This window comes from Lasioglossum baleicum, chromosome 8 (assembly GCF_051020765.1).
Source record: "Lasioglossum baleicum chromosome 8, iyLasBale1, whole genome shotgun sequence".
Lineage (NCBI taxonomy): Eukaryota > Metazoa > Arthropoda > Insecta > Hymenoptera > Halictidae > Lasioglossum > Lasioglossum baleicum.
The window spans coordinates 4,181,673-4,208,144 of NC_134936.1; the positions used below are offsets into that span (position 1 = coordinate 4,181,673).

The following is a 26,472-nucleotide window of genomic DNA, read 5'->3' on the forward strand; positions in this document are numbered from 1 at the left end:
GGACGTCTGATATATCGAATTCCGTCAGAAGATACTCTATTGAACTTCGACAATTAAGAGCAATTGGAAACTATTAGACGTTTAGCATCTCTAATAAAATGTGATAATCAACTGAGAAGATAGTCGTCTTAAACTTTTGTCCGCTACTGTAAATATCGTTGTCGTCATTACTGAACACCTTGTTACGTCCTCGCTACGAGAAAGCGAAAGGGAAACGTGAATATGCAAGTCCGTTTCTTCGGTTGATTAAATGAATTCTTCTATCGAGCATGAAAACCTTCGAATAGTATCGAGATCAGTCGCGGTTTCGCGGTGTCGCGTCGCGAAGAAACGCGATGCACTAGGATACTTGCTGCAAATAGAGGATATACCGTTTGGCCTTCAGCCGACGATTAGATCGGACAACAATCACCGCTTCATTGATTTCTACCTTAGGCATTCCATGTAGCCGAGCTTCGTTGTTAATACATGTTTTGCGAGGAGTAACATAGCTCGTTACATGATCGTCGATGTTCGACGCTGCTCATCCTCGGCGAGCAGTGTGAATTAACGGAAGGCAACGTCGCTGTTTAGTTGGATGATGTTGCAATATGCAGAATAACTGGCCCATACAAATTGCTCTAACAACTGCTGAGATGTTTGTCAAAATCCCATTAATGGAAGTCTGTCGCTACGTCCGCGTATTAATCTACGTATTTAATTCTTTCATTTTATTACGGTTCATTATAGTTAGTGCAGTTAGTTCATAGAGTGATATAATTATATGTATTATGTTTGTGTAGTTATTTAATAGTGTTGTGGCGTCACAGTCTTTAGGAATTATGCGAGCTGGTTTAAAGTTTTCGTGATATTTATCACGGCAATAATCGAAACACTGTTTGGTAACAATATATGTATTTAACAAAGTAGAATAGTTACTTGTACAGTGAACGAGAGCGAAGTTAATAGAGCGATAGTTCGATAGAATCTAAAGAAAACGGCAGAAGTCAGAAAAACGCGACTAGAGAAATTCCCTCCACGGACAGGGTTGAATAGTGGGGAACCAATAAGCGCATTTAGGGCGGCTTTGGACGTTATGCAACGCCCACGAATTGTTACATTGTTCTAAATATAGCCGTTCGGAAAAGTCGGTCCACGTAAGACGACACCAAGTCCCGAGCATCTCGAAACCGTCCCATAAATTACGGGCCCCCTAATGCTACAAGTGGGCCTATGCTGCGTCACGTGCCATCGAGAGCGGTACCAGTGTTCCGATTGAACCCACCGTAACTCGCGCATGCGCGGCCAAGACAGTAGCGTATCTACAATGACGCAGCAGAGCGGCCAGGGCCCTGATGCCTTGAGGCAGTTATATTGGCGGGAATGTACCGGTGTTATTAGCGGGACGACTGATGGACGAGAGACGTGACGCAGAACGTTAATATTTTATTATACAATGGCATATATAGTGAAGAAAGACTTTTTAAAAGTCTGTGGGGTGCCCAAGCCACCCGATTTCATCGAAATAGTTACGTTACTGCGGCTGAAATTTCCGCGCATGCGCGAGTTACGGTGGGTTCAATCGGAACACTGAGCGGTACAGCCGAACTGATTTTCCCATGAAATCCGCTGACACTAAACAGTCTTACCCTGGTCGTAAAGTAATAAATTTGCTAAAGAGGCAATAGGAGACTTTTCTCAAAGATGACCTGAGCTAATGCGACTGTAGTGTAAACCGAGACTGAAATTGGAGCTGGCGACGCGACGCAACAAATAGACTAACATTATTATAGTAAGTGTAGTTACTTAATAGAGGAATATTATTATAGTTAGCGACGTTAGCGTGTAGTTAGTCAGTTAATAGAGTAATGTTATTCTGGTTACTTAGTTAGTCAGTTAATAGAGCAATATTATTATAGTTAGTCCAATTAATAGAGTAATATTATAGTTAGTTAGTTACAAGAGTAATATTATTATAATTAGTTAGTTAGGTAGTTAATAGAGCAATATATTATTACAGTCAGTTAATTTTAGACAGGATTAATAATTTGTGAATGACATATACAGTGGCTAACAAAAGAAAGGTTAAATATTGGGTTGGAACCAAAGTTCGTAGCGTTTTCAAACTAAAATTCGAAGATAAAATTAAGATATTCATTCATGAGTTTATTTCATAACACGACAAGTTACCTCAAAAATGGCAGAAAGTATTGAGCAAAATGGAAAATGTGTTGTTGATTAAATCTATGAATAAATATCCTAACTTTATCTCTGAATTTTAATTTAAAAACGATACGAACTTTCGTCCTAAATCTATAATATTATGTACGATCACTATCACAATATTTGCAAACTGAACTTTTATATTAAAGTAGCAATGAATTTTTTATAAATACATTCCTCAAAATAATTAAGGGATGACTTGTGCGAACCCGAAAAATTGGTCCCACTTTACGTGATCATAACTCCGTCAAAAATTGCCGTATCGCACTAACTTCAAACACAGCTGCCATAGGTAACAAATTGTCGCAGCGAGTTCATGGGGTACTCAATCGAATCGGCAGAATTTCTGCTTCAATCTGCGGTCGGATCATGGTATTACGATCATTTCTCGCCGAGATATGGCGAGTTAAAGGAAAAATGGAAATTGTGCATTTTGTAAGCATATTTCCAGAAACACCTGGTATATCGAAATGTTAATGAAATTGAAAAAACAAAAGGAGTGCCTTGAAGAGGAAGAAACGCTCTTTCTATTTCTTTTTTGCACAAGATACTACGATCATTTTTTCGCTTTCTGGAGCCAGTTAAAGTTAAAAAGCCCATATTTACTTCAATGTTGAATAACTCGAATAAAAAAAATCGCACAATATTCAACAACCACACAATTTACACAGGAAAGATAGTCCTTCCAAATGATATTAACGCGATTTATCAAACAAATTTGTTGCTCCCCGTGTGATGTTCCAAAGTTGCACAAAATGCCTACCGTCTCGCTATAACTTTGTAAAAAACCAACATAGCAACAATTTGAAGCAGAGCATCTGAAACTAGACGTTTCAGGCTTTCAAACCATTGTTTAACGATATCGATACGGCAATTTTTGACGGAATTATGATCACGTAAATTGGGACCAATTTTTTGGGTTCGCACAAGTGATCCCTTATTTCTTTTGAGGAGTGTATCTTATAGAATAATATGCCTTATAGAGAAAAACTTATTATAGAATAGTTGAAACGAGAAAACTGCAAAAGGAGATAGAAAATTAATTGTTTATTTAAAACAATTCTTCGTAATTCGTCCACTGCTTTAAATTGCACGTGCCCGTTTTCGTCGTAAATGCATCAAAAATATTAGGCGAACGTTATCAACAATTAAAAACTCATCTAATGCTTAATTTAATATACAGGGTGGAGTAATAACTATGTTCACTTTGAATATCTCCGTTATTTGTAATAATATGGAAAAATGTTATGAACCAAATTTGCACCTTGATTTTCTTTTTAAAGGAAACACCTACTTTCTGTATCATGAATCGATAAACTATCGAATTCTGAGTTAAAATGTATTGACCTCCATATGTCCTAAATCTAATAGTTAATGAGATATTATCGAAATAATTTTCTTTCTTCTTTGGATAATATCTCGTTAACTATCAGGTTTAGATCATATGAAGATCAACACTTTCATACTCAGAATTTGATACTCTATTGATCTGTGGTATAAAAAATAGTACATTCTATTTAAAAAAATCAAGGTGACCTTCAAATGTCCTCTATGCCTCCACCCACGCAGAACATGTTTTTGTCACAACATGTCCCCCTCTGTACCGTGCAAAGGGCCTAGCCGATTAAGATGGTCAAAACTGCCCTTAGAGCTTTTTCAACGGCTATTGAACCATTCGAAAGCTTGCCAAGAAAAACCCCTCTGAGTAAAATTTCAGCCCTCTAGCTTGCCCGTGAGGGTAGTTACAGGGAAAAATAGATTTTGCGGTTTCCGGCGCATTTTCCGGTCTAAAATGCGTTCTAAAATTCTGAAAAAAATGTGACACATTCTGGATCCCAAGGCGCATTTTTGAGAATTTTTTCAGACTTTTTTGTTTCAAACTGTGGTCGTAAAAAATGAAAAACCTCAAAAAAATCGGAAAAATATTTTTTTCTCAAAAATATGAAAACATGCTATTTTGCTGTTTGGTTCCCTGATAAAGTACTATAACAGGCAATGTTGTCAATTTTTTTTAGATTTTTTGTTCGGCTGCATCATTGTCAAAAACAATAAAAACCGAATTTTTTCGTCGTTTTTGCTGTGAGGAGGAAAGTTACACTTGTTGGCTTTACCGTGTGCGTATATTAAGTAATTTTTAGCGTTATTACACTGAAACAAGCAATTATTTTACCTAAAAAATGTGATTTGAGAGAAAGAAAAAATTGTATTCTGTGCGATATAACCAGAATGTTCGCAACGCTTACAACATCGCCGGTTGGCACCGCGGTTAAGGCGTCCGACTACGGAGCGGATACTCTGGGTTTCGAATCCTGTCGCTAGTGGTTTTTTTTTCCATACGTCAAACTTTATTTTTTCAATTTCTTATTATGTATATGGTTTACTCATACGAGTTTAACAATGTTTTTTTAATGTTTTAAAAATATTTAAGTAACATTTTTAAGCAAAATACATACAAAAATAGTTTTGGATCATAAAAAGTATTATAAAACTCCAGCATAATGCATGTACCGTCGACGGTCAACTCCGGTCTCAGTGCCTATAAAAACCTGGAGTTGACCGTTTTCCCTGGCCTTCCATCCGAACGGGAAAGGACAATATGACAGTACATAGCAGGTACAGAGGTAGTTAATTTTTACCACGTTTATATTAGTTTATGATTCTGGTCGCGCAATAATCAGCTACGAAGAATACAATGACCGTCGTAAAAACTGGCCTGCAAGGAATCTTATCTTTTTGGGAGGGTGGTTATTATTTCCCTTACTAATAGCTGCGCGTATTTTCCGTACATCAAACTATGTTTTTCCAATTTCTTATTATGTGGTTTATTCATGTGAGTTTAACAATATTTTTTTAATGTTTTAAAAATATTTAAGTAATATTTTTAAGTAAAATACATACAAAAATAGTTTTGGAGTATCTATTATTTCCTTGATTCTCTAATTGTATATGTTCATCATGGCGGTCCTGTTTAACATTTTTAACATTAAAAATCATGAATATAGTTTCTAGGCCTTTCGGAATTTGTAGAAACGGGTAAAATAGAAAGAAGTATATATAGCAGCTGTTCTTCCGAGTTGTCATTGTTAGCCAATTAGGTGCTGTTTTTACGTGACCTGTTAATTACAGAATTATTTATTTCTCATAAAAGTAAATATTTGTATGGAGTTGATAGAAATAGACTTATCTTTTATAATTGTGGGCAGAATGCGGGATTTTATAGGCACTGAGAACAGAGTTGACCGTCGACGGTACATGCATTATGCTGGAGTTTTATAATACTTTTATGATCCAAAACTATTTTTGTATGTATTTTGCTTAAAAATGTTACTTAAATATTTTTAAAACATTAAAAAAACATTGTTAAACTCGTATGAGTAAACCATATACATAATAAGAAATTGAAAAAATAAAGTTTGACGTATGGAAAAAAAAACCACTAGCGACAGGATTCGAACCCCAGAGTATCCGCTCCGTAGTCGGACGCCTTAACCGCGGTGCCAACCGGCGATGTTGTAAGCGTTGCGAACATTCTGGTATATATCGCACAGAATACAATTTTTTCTTTCTCTCAAATCACATTTTTTAGGTAAAATAATTGCTTGTTTCAGTGTAATAACGCTAAAAATTACTTAATATACGCACACGGTAAAGCCAACAAGTGTAACTTTCCTCCTCACAGCAAAAACGTCGAAAAAATTCGGTTTTTATTGTTTTTGACAATGATGCAGCCGAACAAAAAATCTAAAAAAAATTGACAACATTGCCTGTTATAGTACTTTATCAGGGAACCAAACAGCAAAATAGCATGTTTTCATATTTTTGAGAAAAAAATATTTTTCCGATTTTTTTGAGGTTTTTCATTTTTTACGACCACAGTTTGAAACAAAAAAATCTGAAAAAATTCTCAAAAATGCGCCTTGGGATCCAGAATGTGTCACATTTTTTTCAGAATTTTAGAACGCATTTTAGACCGGAAAATGCGCCGGAAATCGCAAAATCTATTTTTCCCTGTAACTACCCTCACGGGCAAGCTAGAGGGCTGAAATTTTACTCAGAGGGGTTTTTCTTGGCAAGCTTTCGAATGGTTCAATAGCCGTTGAAAAAGCTCTAAGGGCAGTTTTGACCATCCTAATCGGCTAGGCCCTTTGGTTCATAACATTTTTCCATATTATTACAAATAACGGAGATATTCAAGGTGGACATAGTTATTGCCCCACCCTGTATAGAAAAATTCTAATTTTAAATTCTCTCTTGTCCGCCACTATATTTCTAAACGCAAGAATATCGAGGTATAGTGAATCGTCGATTATCCGTACTGGTACGGAGACAAATGCATTCCGATAAGCGGATTTCAGATATCGGTTTACGTAAGCGAACCAAAATTGTAAATATATCATGAACCGGCAGAAATTATATTGGTGTAAAAATTGAATGTTACCCGTACCACGAAGCGCATAACGAAAGCAACATTTCATTTCTTATAAGTTAATTCGATAGTTTCATATCTTTGATTAAACCATTTCTTCCAATGAATAGGAGCTTTACATACATCTGTACCAGACCTAACTTTACATTTAGTTGAATTGATTTTCGTTTAATGAAATGACCTGACGTTGCTGAATCTATTTATTATCGGATAATATAATCTGGGTCTACTACGGAAGCGGTTATTGACTTTATTACTTCGACTTGGTTTTTGAGGTAATAATTCAAATTGGAAAGATCGTATTAATGTGTCCAATGTAAATTTTACAATATTTTAAAAGATATTGGAGTCTGAATTCTGGACAGCAGAATTTAATGCAGTTCTTAAAATTGCACGCCGCACAGTGGGATATTTGACTGAAAAACGGGAATAAAATATTGTATCGTTATTTATGGGCTCAGGGTCATAAAAAAGTAGGTCGTTGGATTCGTCTTTACGCTAGCTATAACATTATGAAATAAAAAATGTATTTTCACGTTTAAAAAAACAAAATAATTTTTATTTTTTTGTAGAAAAAAATTTTTTTCCGAAATTTTAAATATAGAATTTTGTAAATGTTTAAGTACTGTTCAACTTTTATTGGAAACAATTTGTCATCAGATTATCGGAACTCTTGAAAAGTAGTGATAATGGAATGCTTTGATTACGATGTACAGAATTGAGATAGGTGTATAAACTCTTCACAGATTTCATTCTGTTATCATCTAAATTAGTATTGTTATTAATATTTGAACATTACCAAACATTCTGTAAGTTTTTTTTCGATTTCAAAACTTTATTGACGATTTTCGTAAACCATTCCGCTGTATTCCGCACTCTTTCTTGTACCATTACATTCGATAAAGGTTTACGATCATAGTCTAAAAAGAATTGGTTCCGAATCGTTCTGAATTAGAGAGTTATAACTAATTTAAGTAAAAGTGAGCATCGAAAGTCGCGACTTTCGTTTTGAAATCGAAGAAAACTTACAGAATGATTGGTAATGTTCAAATATTAATAACAATATTAATTTAGATGATAACAGAATGAAATCTGTGAGTGCCTTATACACCTACCTGAACTCTGTACATCGTACTCAAAGCATTTCATTATCAGTACTTTTCAAGAGTTTCGGATAATCTGACGACAAATTGTTTCGAATAAAAGTTGAATAGTACTTAAAAATTTACAAAATTCTATATTTAAAATTTCGAAAATAATTTTTTTTCTACAAAAAATAAAAACTATTTTGGTTTTTTAAGGGGAAAATATATTTTTTATTTCATATTGTTATAGCTGGCGTCATGACGAATCCAACGACCTACTTTTTTATGACCCTGAGCCCATAAATAACGCTACAATATTTTATTCCCGTTTTCAGTCAAATACCCCACTGTGCGCCGTTGACGATCAGTTGTCACTCTTGGACGTCTGCACTCTTTTTTTCCATATTCGTGTACATTTTTTAAGAAATTGTAAATAACTTTGCGACTACGATTTAACAGTTTCGCAAGTTTAGCAATGGAACAATTTTCTTTATGCAAATTTTGAATTGTTAATATTTCAGGACCAGTCAATTTTTTACCGCGACCCATTATTGAAAATTTCACAACATTTCAATTCTAAAACACGCACAATATTAAATATTTGTCGACCTGAATACTTTGATGTGTTGACGCTAACTGGAAACACACAAATTTGACTTTGTGCTATCATATTGACGCAGCAATTAGCACCACTGTTTACGTTTTCGACTAAACCGTAAACCTATAGACAGAAAACAAGCATTTTCCCTACACACATATACAATCTATTACTAACTGAGCAATGATATAGAATATGAGTACAGTAGTTATTCAACTATATTTGCAAAAATTATCAAAATTGGATAGTGTGCTGTAGTACGTTACTAATGGGTAGCTAAGATATTAAAAATCATCAGAGAGGTACAGGGTGTAAAGAAATTATACAGTCGCGACTACCATAAAATGATTCTACAGCAACGATTTGGTTGAAATTGAACTAACGAAGTTTTGCCGCAAAATTGACCTTGACCTTGAATTTTAAGGTCAAAAGGTTAACATTTTTTTTTAATTGCATCGTATTTTACTCGTCGCGACGGTCAAAACTGCAAAAGGAACCATGGGTCGCAACTCAACCGCGGCGGATTAAATATTTTATTATCTCTTTTATTAGCAATATTTATAAGGTGGAGTGGGATAAGTCCGCCCTAGTTTTTGCAAAGTTGGACTTCAAACTATGTATTTTCAATCTGGCATGTAAAAACTTAACGTTCTTGGTATCAAACTCTTGCCACAGTTATTACTGATGAATTAGTATTATGTAGGATTTTAATTTTGCTTGAAAATTATCATTTTGATGCGATATTGTACAAAGGACGCACATGCCCTGAAAATGGGGCAAGTATGTCTCTGAGAGTTAAAAATGCTTTCGAACCTTGTTTATTGCATTGAATATATTGTTTAGTTTTATAGTTACCCATTCAGTACGGATTTACCCCACCGTGATACATAAATAGTACGGACTTGCTCCGTGTAGTAATATTTACGGGGCAAGATCATCTTAGTGTTTTTCTCAATAAATTTTAAAAATACAATAAAAACGGTTAATTTAATGTAAACCTACATCAATATTTGTTGTACTTACCTAAAATAACAACACAGAATATATTAATAACTTGTAAACTATTGCACGTTTAGGGTAACCTCAAACTTGTACGCGTACCTCGCACGTGACTATTTGGCATTGGTTGATATTACTAACTGAGCAATGATATACAGCGTGTCTCACCCGATTTTGACATTTTGATTTCTCCGCTGCTGTTAGTCCTACCGACAAATTTTTCAGATAAGAATTGAATGGTGCCGAATGGGACATTATTTGGTGTTATTAGTTTATTCGTGAGTGAACGCGTTAAAGTGATATGTAGGTCAACTTCGTGTTCTTAAATGGAATTGGGTACTTTTTAATACATAAATCGATGCAGTTGGACATTCTTTATAAAAAAGTATTAACCTATTTATGTTGGAAAATTAGTCGTTTAGGGGATATTTCGATTTAAATAATTCTAAGATATCATTACTGTCGCACTAACAATAAGACGTTCGCTTTTATTCCTTTTAGAAAAACGACAGTAATGATTTCTTATCGAATGATGATGACGTTTTAGTACGACAGTAATAATATCTTAGGATTATTTAAATCGAAATATCTCCTGAACGACTAATTTTTCAACATAAATACGTTAATACTCTTTCATAAAGACTGTCCAACTGCATCGATTGATGTATTACAAAGTTCCTAATTTCATTTAAGAACACGAAGTTAACCTTCATATGACTTTAACGCGTTCACCCACGAATGAACTAATAACGCCAAATAATGCTCCATTCGGCACCATTCAATTCTTATCTGAAACATTTTACAGTTTCGTAGTTTGTGTTTGTATGATGTGCACTTGTAATCAATTTCTCTCTTTAACTCTTTCATATATGAAAAATTTTACTCAAACATAATAACTAGACAGTGGATCTTTATGCAAAATAAAAATGTTCCAGCTGAATTGCAGCAAACAGGAGTGAAATAGAAATTTATATTCTTTCTTAATATGTTCATCAACTTCAAAATAATATGTATAACAGTATCTTTTCATTCTTCTAATGTATGTACTGTTTTAAATTACACCCATTCATTTTTTTCATAAATTCATAAAATCCGCTGTCTAATAATAACAAGTTTCTTCGTTAGGACATTTTCTATCTTTGGATTTGAAGTTGTTAATCTTTCTAGTAATTCTAAATACAGAAATCATACTGCACTATTTCTCAACATTCACCACTTTTCATGTTAACAAACACTCTCACAAACTGACTTTGCTTTACGTTTTGCTTAATTTATTTACGTTTTGCGATCATCCATTAAAATGCCCCATATTCCTAGATCAATGACTAACCTTCTTATTGTTAGTACCAAAGTCCGAAATATCATCCTGATGTGCCAACATTTCAGGTTTTATCAAATAAATGATCGCCTGTCTCACGTTGACATTGATATCCTGCCTCGAATGCCTTACGAATGATTCATTTGCAGAGTGGCTCAATTTTTAATGTTATGTTCTTGAGAAATTTAATAATACCTGCTCATCGAGGAAACTCTTTTCAGTTCATAATGAGGAAAAGGCAAACGAGATTCAACTATGGCGAGCGGTGTCGTCCGGTGTCTTTAGATGCCTACAGCGTCGACAGTGTCTCCGCGTACAACAGCGTGAGACGCAAAGGAGTAGCTAGATCTTCGAAAAGAAGTTATGGGAATCCAACGTTTGAGGATTCGGTAAGTGATAATTAGATATTGCACCTGTTAGTTAATTTCCCTCAGTCGATTTCTTTTTATTTCTTTTTACGTCGCATCAACAGCTATGGTCATTAGCAACGCAGTCGATTTTGCACAATGGCGCTGTACTTAGCACTCAACCTGCAAAAATTCGCATTACAATTTTAATACAGTGCCCGAAATTTCCATAAAGCCACCTATATTATGACGTATATTTTTTTAAATACTGTCAAGTTTACTACTTTTTCCATCTACAATTATATTTAGCTCATACTAATAATAAATCTACGAGTATCTGCTCGGAAATGTTCACCTTTTGGGTGTGTTTACATCTTTTGCTGCACGAAGCAAAATTTCTATAATGCCACTTAGTTTGTGCTTAGATTCTTAGTGAATAAGTCCAGCTACCTACAATAAAAGAAGTGTAACTGCAATAGAGAAAGTAAGGATTTGCGTAAAAATAGATCTGTAAAATTGAAATCGTAATAGGGTGAACTGTGCAATCACCTTAAAACAAAATCTTAGTGAAACTCCTTTTATCTTTTTTTGTAATGTTTAAACGAGCTTAACTTGCTATTATTATAAGCTAATAGACATTTTTTCTTTTAAAAAATCTTTTATTATAAAATATATTCATTGAATAACAATCGTAAGACAAATAGTACAGTCATTGAAAAATTTGGTACAGTTATTGACACAACATGTATCAGTTATTGGCACTGAAGAACTGAATAGGAATTATTAACTAAATAAAGATAAATAATGAAAATAGTTTGTACTGCATGTAGGTTTAAATTCTGCATAATGTATAATTTACGTCTGAACTAATATCATCAGCTTAATATGTAGAAATAACTTAAGAGAGACGAAGATAATGCTCAAAGAAAAAACAGAAAAATATTTTAAGGTTCACATGAGTCATCCGATTCAACTCTTCTTTTTGTGGTGAATCTTCCTCTTGTGTAAATTTGAAATAATTTATTTTTGTTTATTTAAGAGTAGATCTTTATATGATCTACATGGTGGAACAATCATTTCGAATACGACCTTTGGCTTCTTTCTTTCTACTGCAGCCTTTTCTGAATACAAACAGGTAAAACAAATTAAAAATGCTAACAGCTTCAAATAATGACTACGAAATTCTCATCACATTTAAGAATATGAGTGATTTGCACAAGTAGGTAAATAAATAGTACAACGATTGACTCTCTGATGTACATTGCAATGATTGGCACCTTATTATTCTACATATAGTGATTGGCCCCTTCAATGTACAATGATTGGCAGTGCCAAGAATTGATAATGAGACTTCTTTCAACGAATTAAAGTCATATTTCTAATTTGTTTTAATGATTCAAAGCATTAATTTTTCGAATATTAAAAAAAATCCAAAACTGTATATCTAGTAATTGGCATAAGTACCAATTAATTAAACTTCCATACAAATAAATGAACCATTCGTTGTTATAATCATAACCATTTGAGGTTTTGTCTGATAAACAGTAAGAAGGAAACGTTAAATAGGTTATTTGATTTATAATTAATCATATACGCACTTATTACATCTGTAGTTCAGTCCGAAATTAAGTTATACAGCGATAAAGTATACTTACTCGTAACGAAAACTTTAACGAAACACTATTTACACTGCACTGTGCTCATTCGTCGATCTTACTGATTGTAAGTAAGCTCCAACGTTGCTAACAGTCATATGTGGAACTCTGTTATGAAAACTTACAACGTTGCTTTGAAATATAAATAAGAAGCAATATAAAATGATTTTCTATACCAGGAATTCTTAATATGTATTTGCTGTTTAAATCAAAAGTGCCAATAACTAGTGCAGTACCAGCAATAGTACAGTTTACCCTATGTTATATTTTAATTTCTTATTATTAAAATGCCGCGAGTACAATTGTTAACCAGTGAAGAAAACGCATCCATTGATGCTTATAGGGATATGCGATGTTCTAATCGCATAATTGCAAAAAAATTAATCGATCACGTACCGTTGTAAATAATTACGTCACTTTGGGAAAAGATTATGGCAAAAACCACCCCAAAGGGGGAAATCAAAAGCTGAGCAAGAGACAGCATTCATTGTTAATGAGATCTGCATCAAAAGAATTGAGAAGTGCAGCGCAACTTCGCGTAGAATTAGATTTGTCAGTAACTACAAGACGCGTAGAACAAATTTTAAAAAGTCCAACCGATTTCACTGCACAAAAATGGTGCAGAAACCAGCACTCAAAGCAGAACATAAACAGGCTGGTCTTGATTTTGCAAAAACACACATGTCCTGGTCCAAAGAATGGGAATTTCTTATTTTTTCTGATGAAAAGAAATTCAATTTAGACGGGCCAGATGGTTTTAAATATTACTGGCACGATTTAAGGAAAAAAGACATAACAATGTCTCACAACTTTGGTGGTGGTACATTAATGATCTGGGCTGCATTTAGAGCTGACGCCATTTTTGCAAAGGAAAATGTTGCTTCAAATGCTCTCAGGAACCTCCCATTTCCGGATGTTGAACGAATTTTGAGACACCCTGTATATTCCGGGTATTTCACCGAACTTGACCACCTTGAATATCTTTGTTGTTTTTAAAGATACGTCAAATGTCTGAAGGACAAAGCTGAATGGTAAAATGGGGCTCATACGATACCAAAAAAATTTTTGTTTTTACATAATATTTTTTAGAGATATAATGGTCACCTCCATTTTTTTAAATGGAATGGGGTATTTTTTAAATCATCAATCGATGCAGTTGGACATTCGTTATAAAAAAGTAGTAACCTATGTATGTCAAAAAGTTAGTAGTTCAGGAGATATTTCAATTTAAATAACTCTAAAACACCATTACTGTCGTACTAAAACGTTACACAAGTAAGTAAACACTAATGTCCAGCTGCATCGACTGATGTATTAAAAATTACCTCATTCCATTAAAAAAAAATGAAGGTGACCTTCATATTTCTAAAAAAAATTACATAAAAACAAAAATTTTTTCTATCGTATGAGCCCCATTTTACTTTCAACGTTGTCCTTCAGACATTTGACGTATCTTTAAAAACAAAAAAAGATATTTGAGATCGTCACGTTACCAGACTAACCCTGTATATAATTATTTTTCTCAAGTAATTCTAATAAACCATACCGTTGAAGAAGAAAAATCAGTTTTGATACATGCTACTTATTAAAAACAAGTTATTGTACATTGGTTATAAATAGTAGATTGAAGGATTAGTTGCTTTGAAAGAAAACTGAATGTATTATGTTAATTTTACTCCTCAAGAAAAACATAATATAGGTTTTTTAGATCCTGAGAAATAAGAGTAAATAATAGAGAACGTCGTTTTAAATCATTTTTAAATGATAATGCTGAACTGTTTCCATGGGATACCTACTTATATGATAAAACAAGAGTGATATTATGTTTAATTTAGTATTTATATTTACATTTCTTTTTATGACCAACAATATTTTGCTATTGCATATATTTTCTGTTTATGTAAGACAAACATTTTCTTCTGATTACAGCATGCATTTAACACGTTCTTGTAAATATAAATTCATTGCACAGGTAAATTACTCACTCAGACTTGTATTCCTGTAGTGTTTTGAAAATATTATTCATATCATATTGAAACGTTAATGTAGAGGTATAATTTCATTTCATATTTCTCATTTTAAGAGGCCAATGTTTTTAGTACAAAGCAGCAAGTTTTACCTAGATACGAACTTAATTATAAATTGTATAATAATTTTTTACCCCACGAGCTCTCCAACTCTCCAAAAAGTATGTAATTAGATCACTCGAAAAACTTAAAAGTAACTGAGGTTAATTACTCATATTTATCACATAATTAAGTAAAAATTCAATTTTTTATAGTGATATAAATGCCACTTACCTATGTTTAATCAAGAATTTTCATAATCCCTGTTTCATGCCACATAAGAATATTATTGAAAAAAATAAAGTTTTGTAATACAATTGCTCTAAAACAGTAGATTATCATTTAAAGAACACTTCTCGTTTGTTATATAAAATGTAATACACCGTGCTTTGCTTATGCAACAGTAACTATCTTAAGAGGATTCTCAGATAACAAAATCAAGTTTTTATCAATTAATTTGCGCGAATCATGTAAAAAATAATTTATAGCAAATCTTTTGAAATATCTTAGAAATTATAAAAGTCCCAAAGATTTTACCCGGACACATACGTAATTAAAAAAGTGACATATTCTCAAAATATTTAAGAAATAGTACTTTCTACAATTTTTGTTGGCTCAAAAATTAGGCTAAATTTAGTGATATCTAAAAATACTGTGCAACTATGGCGTTTAAACTGGCTTCCACAGAATTGTTTTGTATAAAAATAACGATTCGAATTTTTAACCTTAACCATGGCAGAACTTCGCTTTGGCGGACCAAAAATTTTTAACTTTTTTAAATATACTCCTATAAATTTTGTCGAGAAAATGTCAAAAAATGCAAGTTTTAACGTTAAAAATTCACTGGTTCAAAAGTTATGTATATTTAAAGTTGAGCGAGTTTAAGTGTTTCTAACTAAGTGTACTTAAAATCGCTCAAAACTGGCCTTTCTGGCATTTTCTCACCAAGATCGATAGGATTATATGTAAAAAAAGTAAAAGATTTTTGGTCCCCTAAAATGAAGTTTAACCTTAACCATTATAGGAAACCTCCATAGTAAGACTCGCTGCCGAGCCATCCACGAACATAATTATCTGAGCGTCGTTTTTTCTTGCATTTTGTTTGTAAAACGTGTTTTGCACTACTTTTCCAAATGTGCACAAATCATAGTAGTTTTGGTTTCTCGTTGCAATTGTAAATAAGATGAATGTAAGTTTTAAAACGTTGTTTCAATATTTGATTTCAGACGATCCTATGAGTCGATTTCATGTTCTCCGTTTAGACATCTCTTTTTGGCAACGCTACACTAAGCGCCACCTACAAAATGCACCGAAAGCGGAAACATAAAGAACAGATTTTTTAGTCATCTTAAAGAATGTATTAATAAAAGCCAAAACGATTTTTTACGACATGTTGTAACCTATTCCATTAAAACGTCACAAAAATTACCTATTTCTTGAGCATTTTGACCAGAAGGTCCCCTTAAAAACCACCGTAGAGAGTTACACGTTAATTAAACTGTATGTATGTTAAATTATAGACGGTGTGTCTTGCAAATATTAATCATGCTAATGTCAGATATAATAATAAAAGAACAGAAAATTCAAGTTGGTGTTCGTACCGTTTGAATTACTTTCCAGAGCATTTACAAGAAAGTATAAAATACACTGCGCGACAATTTTATGAGACACTATACGAAACCATAAAAGTCTGTGTTATGAGAAGGAATTCGGACCTTTCATATAAGTACATACGGTAATGTCCCAATCTATTTTTTGTGGCTTGTGTAAACATGTAAACACGGATCACGTGGCCGAAGGCACAACACAACATAGCGTATTGTTGATGCATGCAATACTGATACTTCTTTAATTTCTCCTTATTTTTAATGAAATTTTAACAATACAGGGTGGTCATTTTATCTGAAGACATTGAAATATCTCGAGAACTATGCATCGGATCAAAACAAGTGGGTAATGAAAGTTATTCGTGGGTGGCAGAGGGAATTATTTCAAACTCTTCAATGGGAAACCCCATTCTCAACGTTGTATTTTTCCGAAAAATCGAAGAGGGGACAGCTCGACGCGCCACTGTGGGCGTGTGGCGAACTACGTCTTATTACTAGGCATAAAAGGCAGTACAGTGGGGTCAGAAAGGTTACGTTTCTTTCAGAATTTGAACTGAAAGCATCTTTAACAATAAGATTTGTTATAAAAAAGAGTTTCCCACTGAAGATTTTGAAATAATCCCTCTCCCACCCTCAGGAGGTGAGGGTGGGAGGTCAATTATGGTGTTATTCAATAGCATTTTTAAAAATATCAAATACGTCTACTTTTATTTTTCTGATCTGATGTGCATTTCTCGAGATATCTCCAATTTTCAACGATTTTTTACCCATTTTGATTTTGTTAATTACAGCGCCATCTGTGAACCAAAATGCAAAAACTCCTAGGTCAAATTTGTGTATTTTTTTCTGGAGAATCCAAATCTGCAATGAAAAATGGGGGTTCCTATTTAAGTTTTTTATCTTGCCCCATCCCCACCCCCACCCCCATGGGGTTCTATGGTATAAAAAATAGGACATTCCATTAAAAAAAAAGGAAAGTTGACCTCCACCTCACCTTAGAGCAGGCGTGGGCAATTTTTCCTCAATTGAGGCAAAACTGTCCCCACCGTAGCGCCCACTCTGAGCCACGAGGGGCGCCACCGAAAGGAAGCTTGGTGGGGGAAGCAGGCGTTTGAGGGGCTCCACCCGCGTGCCCACGCCTGCCTTAGAGTGTCCACCGGGAAATATACCTAAGTATCACCACATGATGTCCCCATCGGTACTGAACAACTTTCATCTAAAACATTTTTAAATGTAATCAATATTTTTGGAGATATTCGTCTGTAACGCTTTATAATGTTCACCCTGTATTTGCGACATTTTTCTGATTAAAATGACTCCAAGCAAGATACAACGTGGCCCATATACACAATACTGGACACGTGTAATGCATAATTTATAATTTATCATATACACACACATATAACAAGAAAATTGAAAATAAAAAAGTAATCATCGCAGTGGTATTTACTTTAAGTCTTTAAACAATACAATAAGTTTTGAATGTTTGCTTACCGTCGCGGTTGCTGTTTCTCTTTTTTTTTCACTCGCTATCCTCTTCTATGTCGATACCGTCAATTAAACCACTAAATACAGTCAAAATTATATCGTGTTTAGTGTCATTTTAATCAGAAAAATGCCACAAATAAGTTGCTGAAAGTTCCATAAAATCTCTCGCGGGGAATGCCATCCAATGGAAGGAGTAGGCCGTAGGCGAACTGATTTGGGTCGGTCATCTCCGTCGCGCTTAGATTGGGACTTTACTGTAGAAGCTAGAACAAAACATACGCAGTTCGGTAATAAGTACGCCAATAAATTGAATTTCCACTGTAACACAATATCGTATACCACGATACTTGATAGAAAATAATTTGTGGGTATGGAAGTTAATTTTGCACCGTAATGAACGTCGTTAAAAGAGAAAGCAGTCCCGCACAAACTGGTTAAACAGTATACTCAGGACCTGCTGATTTAACCGCATTAAACTGGCCTTCGTTTAGATTGATCAAACTGCAACAACTTTGAAAGCAATCGTGAAAATCGAGTCCCGAGGAAATGAAGGCTGGGCAGCCAGCGAAACGGCAGTTAACTGTGTTAATGTTGCGATAAAAGCCTCGAAAATCATATTTCTACGAACGGTGTGTTCTCGTTCCAGAGCGCTATACCGTCCCACCCTTTGAATTTTGCCGGGCTTTCATCTTTCTGTAACGACGTTAATGCAATCAACGAGGAATTCTCCAGCATTCCGCAAGTTTCGGCGAAGATAGACGAGCTACCGGCCGGGGCTGAAGTGAAGAACAGATACGCGAACGTGATACCACTTCCGGAAACGAGGGTGCAGCTCCAAAAAATTAACAATGACACTCTTACGGAATATATTAATGCCAGTTATGTCAGGGTGAGTACTACCTTTATTTATTAGCACGGTTCTAGACTGCGGATCTTTATGCTTTTATTATATTTATTATATTATATTATATAAATGTAAAATTGAGGAGATTTTAAATAATTGACTAATAATTAAAGTAGGGTTGAATAATTAAAAGTAAATTTTATATAAATTTACAATTGAGAATATTTTAAATAATTTACTAATAATTAAAGTAGGGTTGAATAATTAAAAGTAAATTTTATATAAATTTAAAATTGAGGAGATTTTAAATAATTTACTAATAATTAAAGTAGGGTTGAATAATTAAAAGTAAATTTTATATAAATTTAAAATCGAGGAGATTTTAAATAATTTACTAATAATTAAAGTAGGGTTGAATAATTAAAAGTAAATTTTATATAAATTTAATCTGGCTATATTTTATGCTTTTATAGCAAAATTGAGTATACGAAATTCAAAATTGTTGAAAAATTTTAAAAATTGAATATGTCAATAATTTCTTATCTACTAAAATCATTAAGGGAAGAAATAACATTCAACTTAGCTTTTATTTCTTACAATCGGTGCAGACAATTTTTACTTCGCATAAAGATTCGCAGTCTAAAGGTAAAATTTTATTAATGAACTAAAGAAATCATTTTATGTTTCTAATAAATTATTTTAAATACTTTATTTTACAAATAACATAAAAAACTTATTTTTCATGTAATTTTTAAATCAAATAATATTTTATTTGAGTAATTTTTCATTTCAATTACATTTTGTTCAAATAAAATAATGAATAATCTCACTTCAAGAAGAGGTTATTGGAGCAACTGAATTAATTATTAATTCTAGGTATGCTAATTTTTATAATTCGATGATTGTAAATTTTAGCTGCGTTCATCTTTAAAATTGTTCATCACCGATGAAATGAAAGATGAAATGAAAATAATCATTTGACAAATAATGACGAATAATCATTTGATGTAATCAATTATTTTCTAAATGCTTTATTCTACAACTAACATAAAAAAACTTATTTTTCATGTGACGGTTAAATCAAATAATATTTTAATTGAATAATTTCTCATTTCAGTTACATTGTTTAAATAAAATATTAAATGGGAGCAACTGTAATTTAATTATTCAAATAATGAAATAAATTTGTGCAAATTATTAGGCTGTTCAAATATACGAACATGTGATTATTTCAAATGGCATGTAGCCAAATACGTTTAAACGTACATTTATGGACGAACCAAATGCAATGATAAAATTATGAAATAAATACGTGAAAGACAATACTAAAATTAAGAAATAAATAAGCGAAAGACGATAATAAAGTTATGAAATAAACTAGCGAATGACAATAATAAAATTATGAAATACATAAGCGAAAGACGATAATAAAGTTATAAAATAAACTAGCGAATGACAATAATAAAATTATGAAATAAATAAGCGAAAGACGCTAATGAAGTTATGAAATAAACTAGCGAATGACAATAATAAAATTATGAAATAAATAAGCGGATGGCAATGATGGAATTATGAAATAAATAAGCGAAAGACAATAATAAAATTTGTCACGTTAACCTTTTTCCGACGAGCGGTTTGACTCGCGGAAGCCGGTCAACTTCGGGCCTTGCAGGCGCTGAGACCAGGCCGCGGGCAAGCCGAGTACACGCGGTCCGCCCGAGACAAACGAGACTCGAGGATTCGACGATTTCCTCACGACAAACGAAAGGTTCGGGCGCCAGGCACCGCAAGGATGCCACACGGAACGCGGAACAAGGCTCGAGCTCGGAGAAGCCGAGGTCGAGAGTCGAATCTTCGAGACACGCGGATCGAAAACGACGTCGCGACTGGGCCAGATGGTTCGAACACGGGATGACTAGGACAGCCCTCTCGGCAGGACGGATCTCACAGGGAATCGAGTAATTCGACTACGATATGGTCTCGAGCTATTTATTGTAGCAGTCGTTAAATTACAAAATCTGCGGCCACGTGACCGCGACCCGAGAGCCCGCGCTCTTCATACAAGATAGCGAGAAGGTGGTCGTTCGCCGCGCGGTTGTCTTACCGATTTTGCTCGCACGATACCGCTGACAATTACCGGGGTTTCGTTCGCAACGAACTTCGGAAACGCGAGGCGCAGATGATCGGCGAACTGCGAGACTGTCGCGATGACTTCCGCCCGTGATTCGCCCCGACGCGACGCGTACGCTAACGATTACGCGATCGAACGCCGACGAAAACCCTACGATGTTCGGCGAGAGACACAGGATTTGAGAAACGCGAAGAGACCGAAAAGATCACTCGCACGAAACGCGACTCCTCTTAGGACACTCTTTCGCACGTAATTTAAAGACGAAAACTCTCAAAATAATCTCGAAATCTCAAAGCATTCCCGAAACGAACGCGAGCGAATTATCGAGGACGGAATGGGAAGCATTCGTCTTCTCGCGACGAAGGTCGAGCCGTCGCGCAACGAACTACCGAATGGATCACAAGTGCGGCTTACCGTTTCTCGTTTTCGGTGCCCTTTTTCGGAACTGCTCTCGATAGAGCGTGAGGCACGGCCGGAGCGTAGGTGGACTTCATCCTAGACACCACGAAAACCTCCAACGGGCACTTCTCGGTTTCCCGACGCTAAGTTACAATTAGTTCGCAACGCGAGTGCAGAGCGCACGACATGCGATAACGAGAGCCAGCGCGACAGTGATCCATCGATTTTCGGCAATCTAGCGGATCGAACTCGGTTCCCCCCAGTCGACCGCTTTTCCAAATTGCCTATGGCGTGTTTCCACGGCGTAACTCTACGGCACAGGAGCGTTCCCTCTTCGCGCCCTAGGGCCCCGGGCAATCACGAAATTGGTCAAGGAGCCTATCGCTCGACTTGACCAGCGGAGGGGCTTCCTCTTCTTGGCTACGAGGGCACCGACCCCGGGGTAGCTCTCCCTTGACGGGGCGAGACGGCGTCAGGTCTTCCAGTCCGTCACCTTGGACGAGATGTTTAAGAGAGCTACTGTCCTGGCGGCGCCTCCGGTTTGTTTGCCGAGTGTCCTCGCACCAAGCTCTAATTTCTCGAAACGGCCATTCGCTTTTCCGTCGGGCGCTTCCTGGCCTTGGGGCGAGTGGTCATTTCCCGTGACAATTCGGACGGTCGGTGGTTCCTTCTGCGCGTTCCATATACGGCCCTGAAACTTGCCGTTCTCGGCACGCGCGACAGATGTCATTAGGAGGTCCTCGATAATATCGGGATCTCTTAAAGGAGCGCTCTCGAATCCTGTCTCGGTACGTGTCCCGTTAGAGGGCGGTCCGGTCCTTTATCGCTCTCGAAAATATGCGCGGAATTAACGGAGAAGGGACGTCGCAAACGTTGCAACGTCACAAATTATGGAATTAATAAGCGAAAGACAACGATAAAATTATGAAATAAATAGGCGACAGAAAAACTAGAAAGAGCATAAACACGCGTAAAAAGGAGTTAAAATAAGGAATCTGATTGTAAAATCAATGCAAAAACTTTCTTTACCGAATGAAAAACAGTTACGTCTCCTTTATTATAAACTTTACCGAATCTTCGCCAAATATTCCTTGCAACATTCTAATGATTTTCAGTGCTACATTCACGTGCAAATACAGTGACTCGAAGTAATATTCGGACGCTCTAAAAAAGCCGATAACTTTTTAAATATTGTACTATGCGATTTTTAACTTTCTTGAGAAGCTAGAGCAATTAGTTTACTACAGGATGTGAAAAGAAATTTTTGTAAAAGTTGCATTTTACAACTTTTTTTATGTGGGCCTATATCGGAAATTTAAAAAGTACGTTTTGTAGAGCTGTGTCAATTATATGCACTGTGAAAAGATGTAAGAATCCTTAGATTTATTGAAGTTAGAGGTCGCAAATCGTGAAAATCTGCAATTTTTACCATCTTTAAACGTTCGCAGCTCATTGCAACGCCGATCGATCTTGACGAAAAGTATATGTTTAATTCACACAGATCTACAAAACGTACAATATTTTTTAAAGTATCAATATAGGCCCACATAAAAAAGTTGCAAAATGGAACTTTTAGTATTTTTGCTACAATTCCGATCAATTGCAATTTTTGAGAAAATTTCTTTTCACATCCTGTAGTAAACTAATTGCTCTAAAAACACCACGCGCGGCAGAAGTGAAACTTCTTGCAATCTAGTAATGTTTAGAAGTAAATTAAGATTGGAAATGGTAAATAATCTTAATGAAGCGACAACAAGATCAGGAACAACTCTCGATGCAGTATTTGCAAGACATTTAGACAAAATTGAATTAAGAATATTTATATCATATTTTAGCTATCACAAGCCAATTGTTTCAATGATAGAATCATAGAAAATCATAGAAAAAATAATGAACGATCAAAATTTGCGACGCAAAGTAGGAGCGCGTATGGGAAAGAAAGAGAATAGTTCATAGCATTTCCCATACGCTTCCTTCTTTGCGTCGCAAATTTTGATCGTTCATTATTTTTTCTATGATTTTCTATGATTCTATCATTGAAACAATTGGCTTTTGATAGCTAAAATATGATATAAATATTCTTGATTCAATTTTGTATAATATCTTGCAAATACTGCATCGAGAGTTGTTCCTGATCTTGTTGTCGCTTCATTAGGATTATTTACCATTTCCAATCTTAATTTACTTCTAAACATTACTAGACTGCAAGAAGTTTCACTTCTGCCGCGCGTGGTTTTCTCCACGCGTATGTTTTTTTTTTACTTACCTGACACCTGTCAAAATTTTTGCAGGTTAGTTTAGAAGAAGGGTTTGGATAATTGTTCATAAATCTTTCAGTCGGAACAAAATCCGATGAGGAACTGCATGTGAAAGTAGCTGGAGGTTGATTCTATGTTATCCAATTGCAAATGTTTACAAATTAACTCTGGTTAATTAGTTATTAACAATTGTTGCGCGGGCTGATTGTTTCGGGAGTTCCCATAATGCGTAAGAAAGGAGGGTCGAACTGTGCGACAAGGACAGACATACATAACATACCACTTCTCCAAAATTTGTTAATAACTAACAATTTAAGCATCAAACCTGCATAAAACTGAAATGGGAATGTAGCCAAGGCTTCATTTTACATTTTACAATCTTAAAAGTTCACCAATGAAATCTTTAAAGTTAGTAAATTAATTATGAAAATGTTACTTGTCAAACTATTCGAGGTTATTCCGCGAAATTTCGTCACTTCCGTAACGCTCGACCGCGTCACTTCCGTAACGCTAGAAAATTGTAGCCCCCTCAGCAAAGAAGTTTTCGTCTTTTTTAGAGCGTCCTAATATTAATTCGAGTCACTGTACCTACTTAGCAGAACGCTTTAGCGTGATTCGTGTGATCCAAGCAATAGCAATAGTTAACACAGCGTTTTGTCTGCATGAGAAAAGGATGTTGCATAATGCATTACGAAGAATACGAATGCTTATTGCATAAGCTGCGAGCACGGCAATACGCGGAAGCGGGACGGACGTTAACACCTGTTTCCACTGAATGATTAGGAAGTTTAAATTATGCCTCGTAGTAACAGAAATGATAATTGATCATCCTCAAAGACGATTAATCCAATCGTGATTATGTAAATCAGAATAAGAAATATTACCTCTTGATGTGCAATAATAAGCTGTCGGATTTTATAAAGTGTGAAAACAGTTGCACATATTGTAGCAGTAATGTTCACCAATGCGCTGTATGAAGTTTATTTCACAATACTCGAAATCAAATTTCGAAGCAGTTATGTTAGGGGACACATGTGTTGTTATATTCTAAACAAAGAATGCATAATCAATATTATCAAAAAGAGTTAACCCTTTTAATCATGTTAAAAAGTTGGAAGTAATATCAAAATATCCTTAGATTCGTCTAATGTGTGTTTAGCTTTGTATTTGACCTATTCATTTTTACCATAAATGCATAAAATCCGCAGTCTACTCATAACAGTTATGGATGAGAGAAGTTCATTTCAATCACTCATAAGAGTTATCAATATGAGAAATTTATTTCTTAATGTCTTTTCACTTGTTCATAATAATTATTGATGAGAAAATTCATTTTGGTTGCTTATTTAATTATTGAGTTGTCTACTCTTTTTCGGATGGAGCAAGCCTGTGAAATTCATTGAGAAGGTTGCTTTCGTACAACAAGACGAATCAACAGACCATAAGAACAGCACAAAGTCTGTTTGTTTGTCACATTACATTTTGATTGTAACAATTAATGTTACGAATAAAAAATTTATGAAATAATTGATTGTCTACCATTTGAAAGTTGTACTGTTCAATAATAACTATTACAAATTTCCTTCATCGATAACTGTTATGAGCTATCGAAATAACCTTCTCTCATTTATGACTGTTATGAGCGCGATCGAAATAAATTTCTCTCATTGATAACTGTTATACGTGATCGAAATGAATTTCTCTCAACGATAACATTTACCCCAGCAAGAGAAAAAATACAAATACACCAGAAGAAGTGCCTAATAGGTCAGAGCGCTCTCCTGATTTGACGCCATTAGACTATGCACTTCTTATGACTTTATCATTGAATAACATAAAAAGCTGATGTCAAATTAAAAACCGTTTCGAATAAAACTTACTTGTTTTTCTCGTAGAATAAGTTGGTGTAATAAAAAAAGTTATGTTTCTATTTTAAAAAAGTGAACTTGACCTTAAAATGACCTTCAGCACATCGAATAAAATATTTAAAAAATGCACATTTCTATAGAGCTTTGAAAACCGTACAAATTTCATTGAAAGTATTCTTTTCTAAATACGATGGATAATGAGATATCCAGTGTAACAGAAATTTTGGGACACCCTGTATATGTACTATAATTTACACATGTAATACACATAGAATTCACTCGGCGTAATACCTTCTAGTTGGCATATAACATGGGCATGGTCCAAGTAATTAATACTGTGAATCAATACCCTAATCCACCCCTCAGACCCTTATCACAGATATACTACTTGATTTGGATTGGAATTGATTCAGTCAGAGGTATCAGATTCCCGTCGAAATACTAATATCAAGTATAATAAATGGATTATTACATTTTACTAATTAATGTAAATTTTTAATAAAGTATATCATTTTACTGTACAACACTGACTTATATTAGGTTGCCCAAAAGTTTCTTTCGGAATGTGTTACTTTAATATTGCTAAATAAATATTAGATTGTCCTAAATGTTGGTTTTCGATTCATGCACATAATGCAAATTCGTGTTAGGAAGTACTGAAACATTAACATAAAGATTATCGCATTATTTGTATTCATTATTTGCATTATTATTATTTGTTCATTCAAATACAGGGAGGTCCGTTTAAATAAGGACACCTAAATATCTCTTCAGGTTATTGTGATGCAAAATATATTTGTTACGTAATGTGCATGGTGTCAATGGACCAAATATCTGGCACGAATATTTTTTCCGAAGGTCATTTTTTTCGGAGTTATCAAGGTATCGATGCATCGTGTAACTGATCGAAAAATACATTCAGATGTTTATAAAAACATGACCTTGAAATGACCTTGATCTTCGAAAATTGAAGTTTTACCTTCAGATCAAGCTCAGGGTCATGTTATTATACACATCTGAATGTATTTTTCGATCAGTTACCCGATGCAATAAAATAAAAATGTAGTTACGTATCAAAATACATCGATGACCTTGATAATTCCGAAAAAACGACCTTTGGAAAAAAATATTCTTGCCAGATATTTGGTCCATTGACACCATGCACATTACGTAACAAATAT

At 34.6% G+C, this 26,472-nt stretch overlaps 1 protein-coding gene across 5 annotated transcripts in view; it reads left to right on the top strand.

Annotated features, from left to right (window-relative positions):
- LOC143211668 (uncharacterized) overlaps positions 1 to 26,472 on the top strand; it is a 267,501-nt gene that overhangs the window by 224,617 nt on the left and 16,412 nt on the right. For all 5 annotated transcript variants that reach the window (XM_076429526.1, XM_076429523.1, XM_076429522.1 and 2 more), the window contains exons 8-9: positions 10,850 to 11,017; positions 18,438 to 18,680. In XM_076429526.1, the coding sequence (XP_076285641.1) occupies positions 10,850 to 11,017; positions 18,438 to 18,680 (411 nt within the window). The remainder of the gene's footprint in view (positions 1 to 10,849; positions 11,018 to 18,437; positions 18,681 to 26,472) is intronic.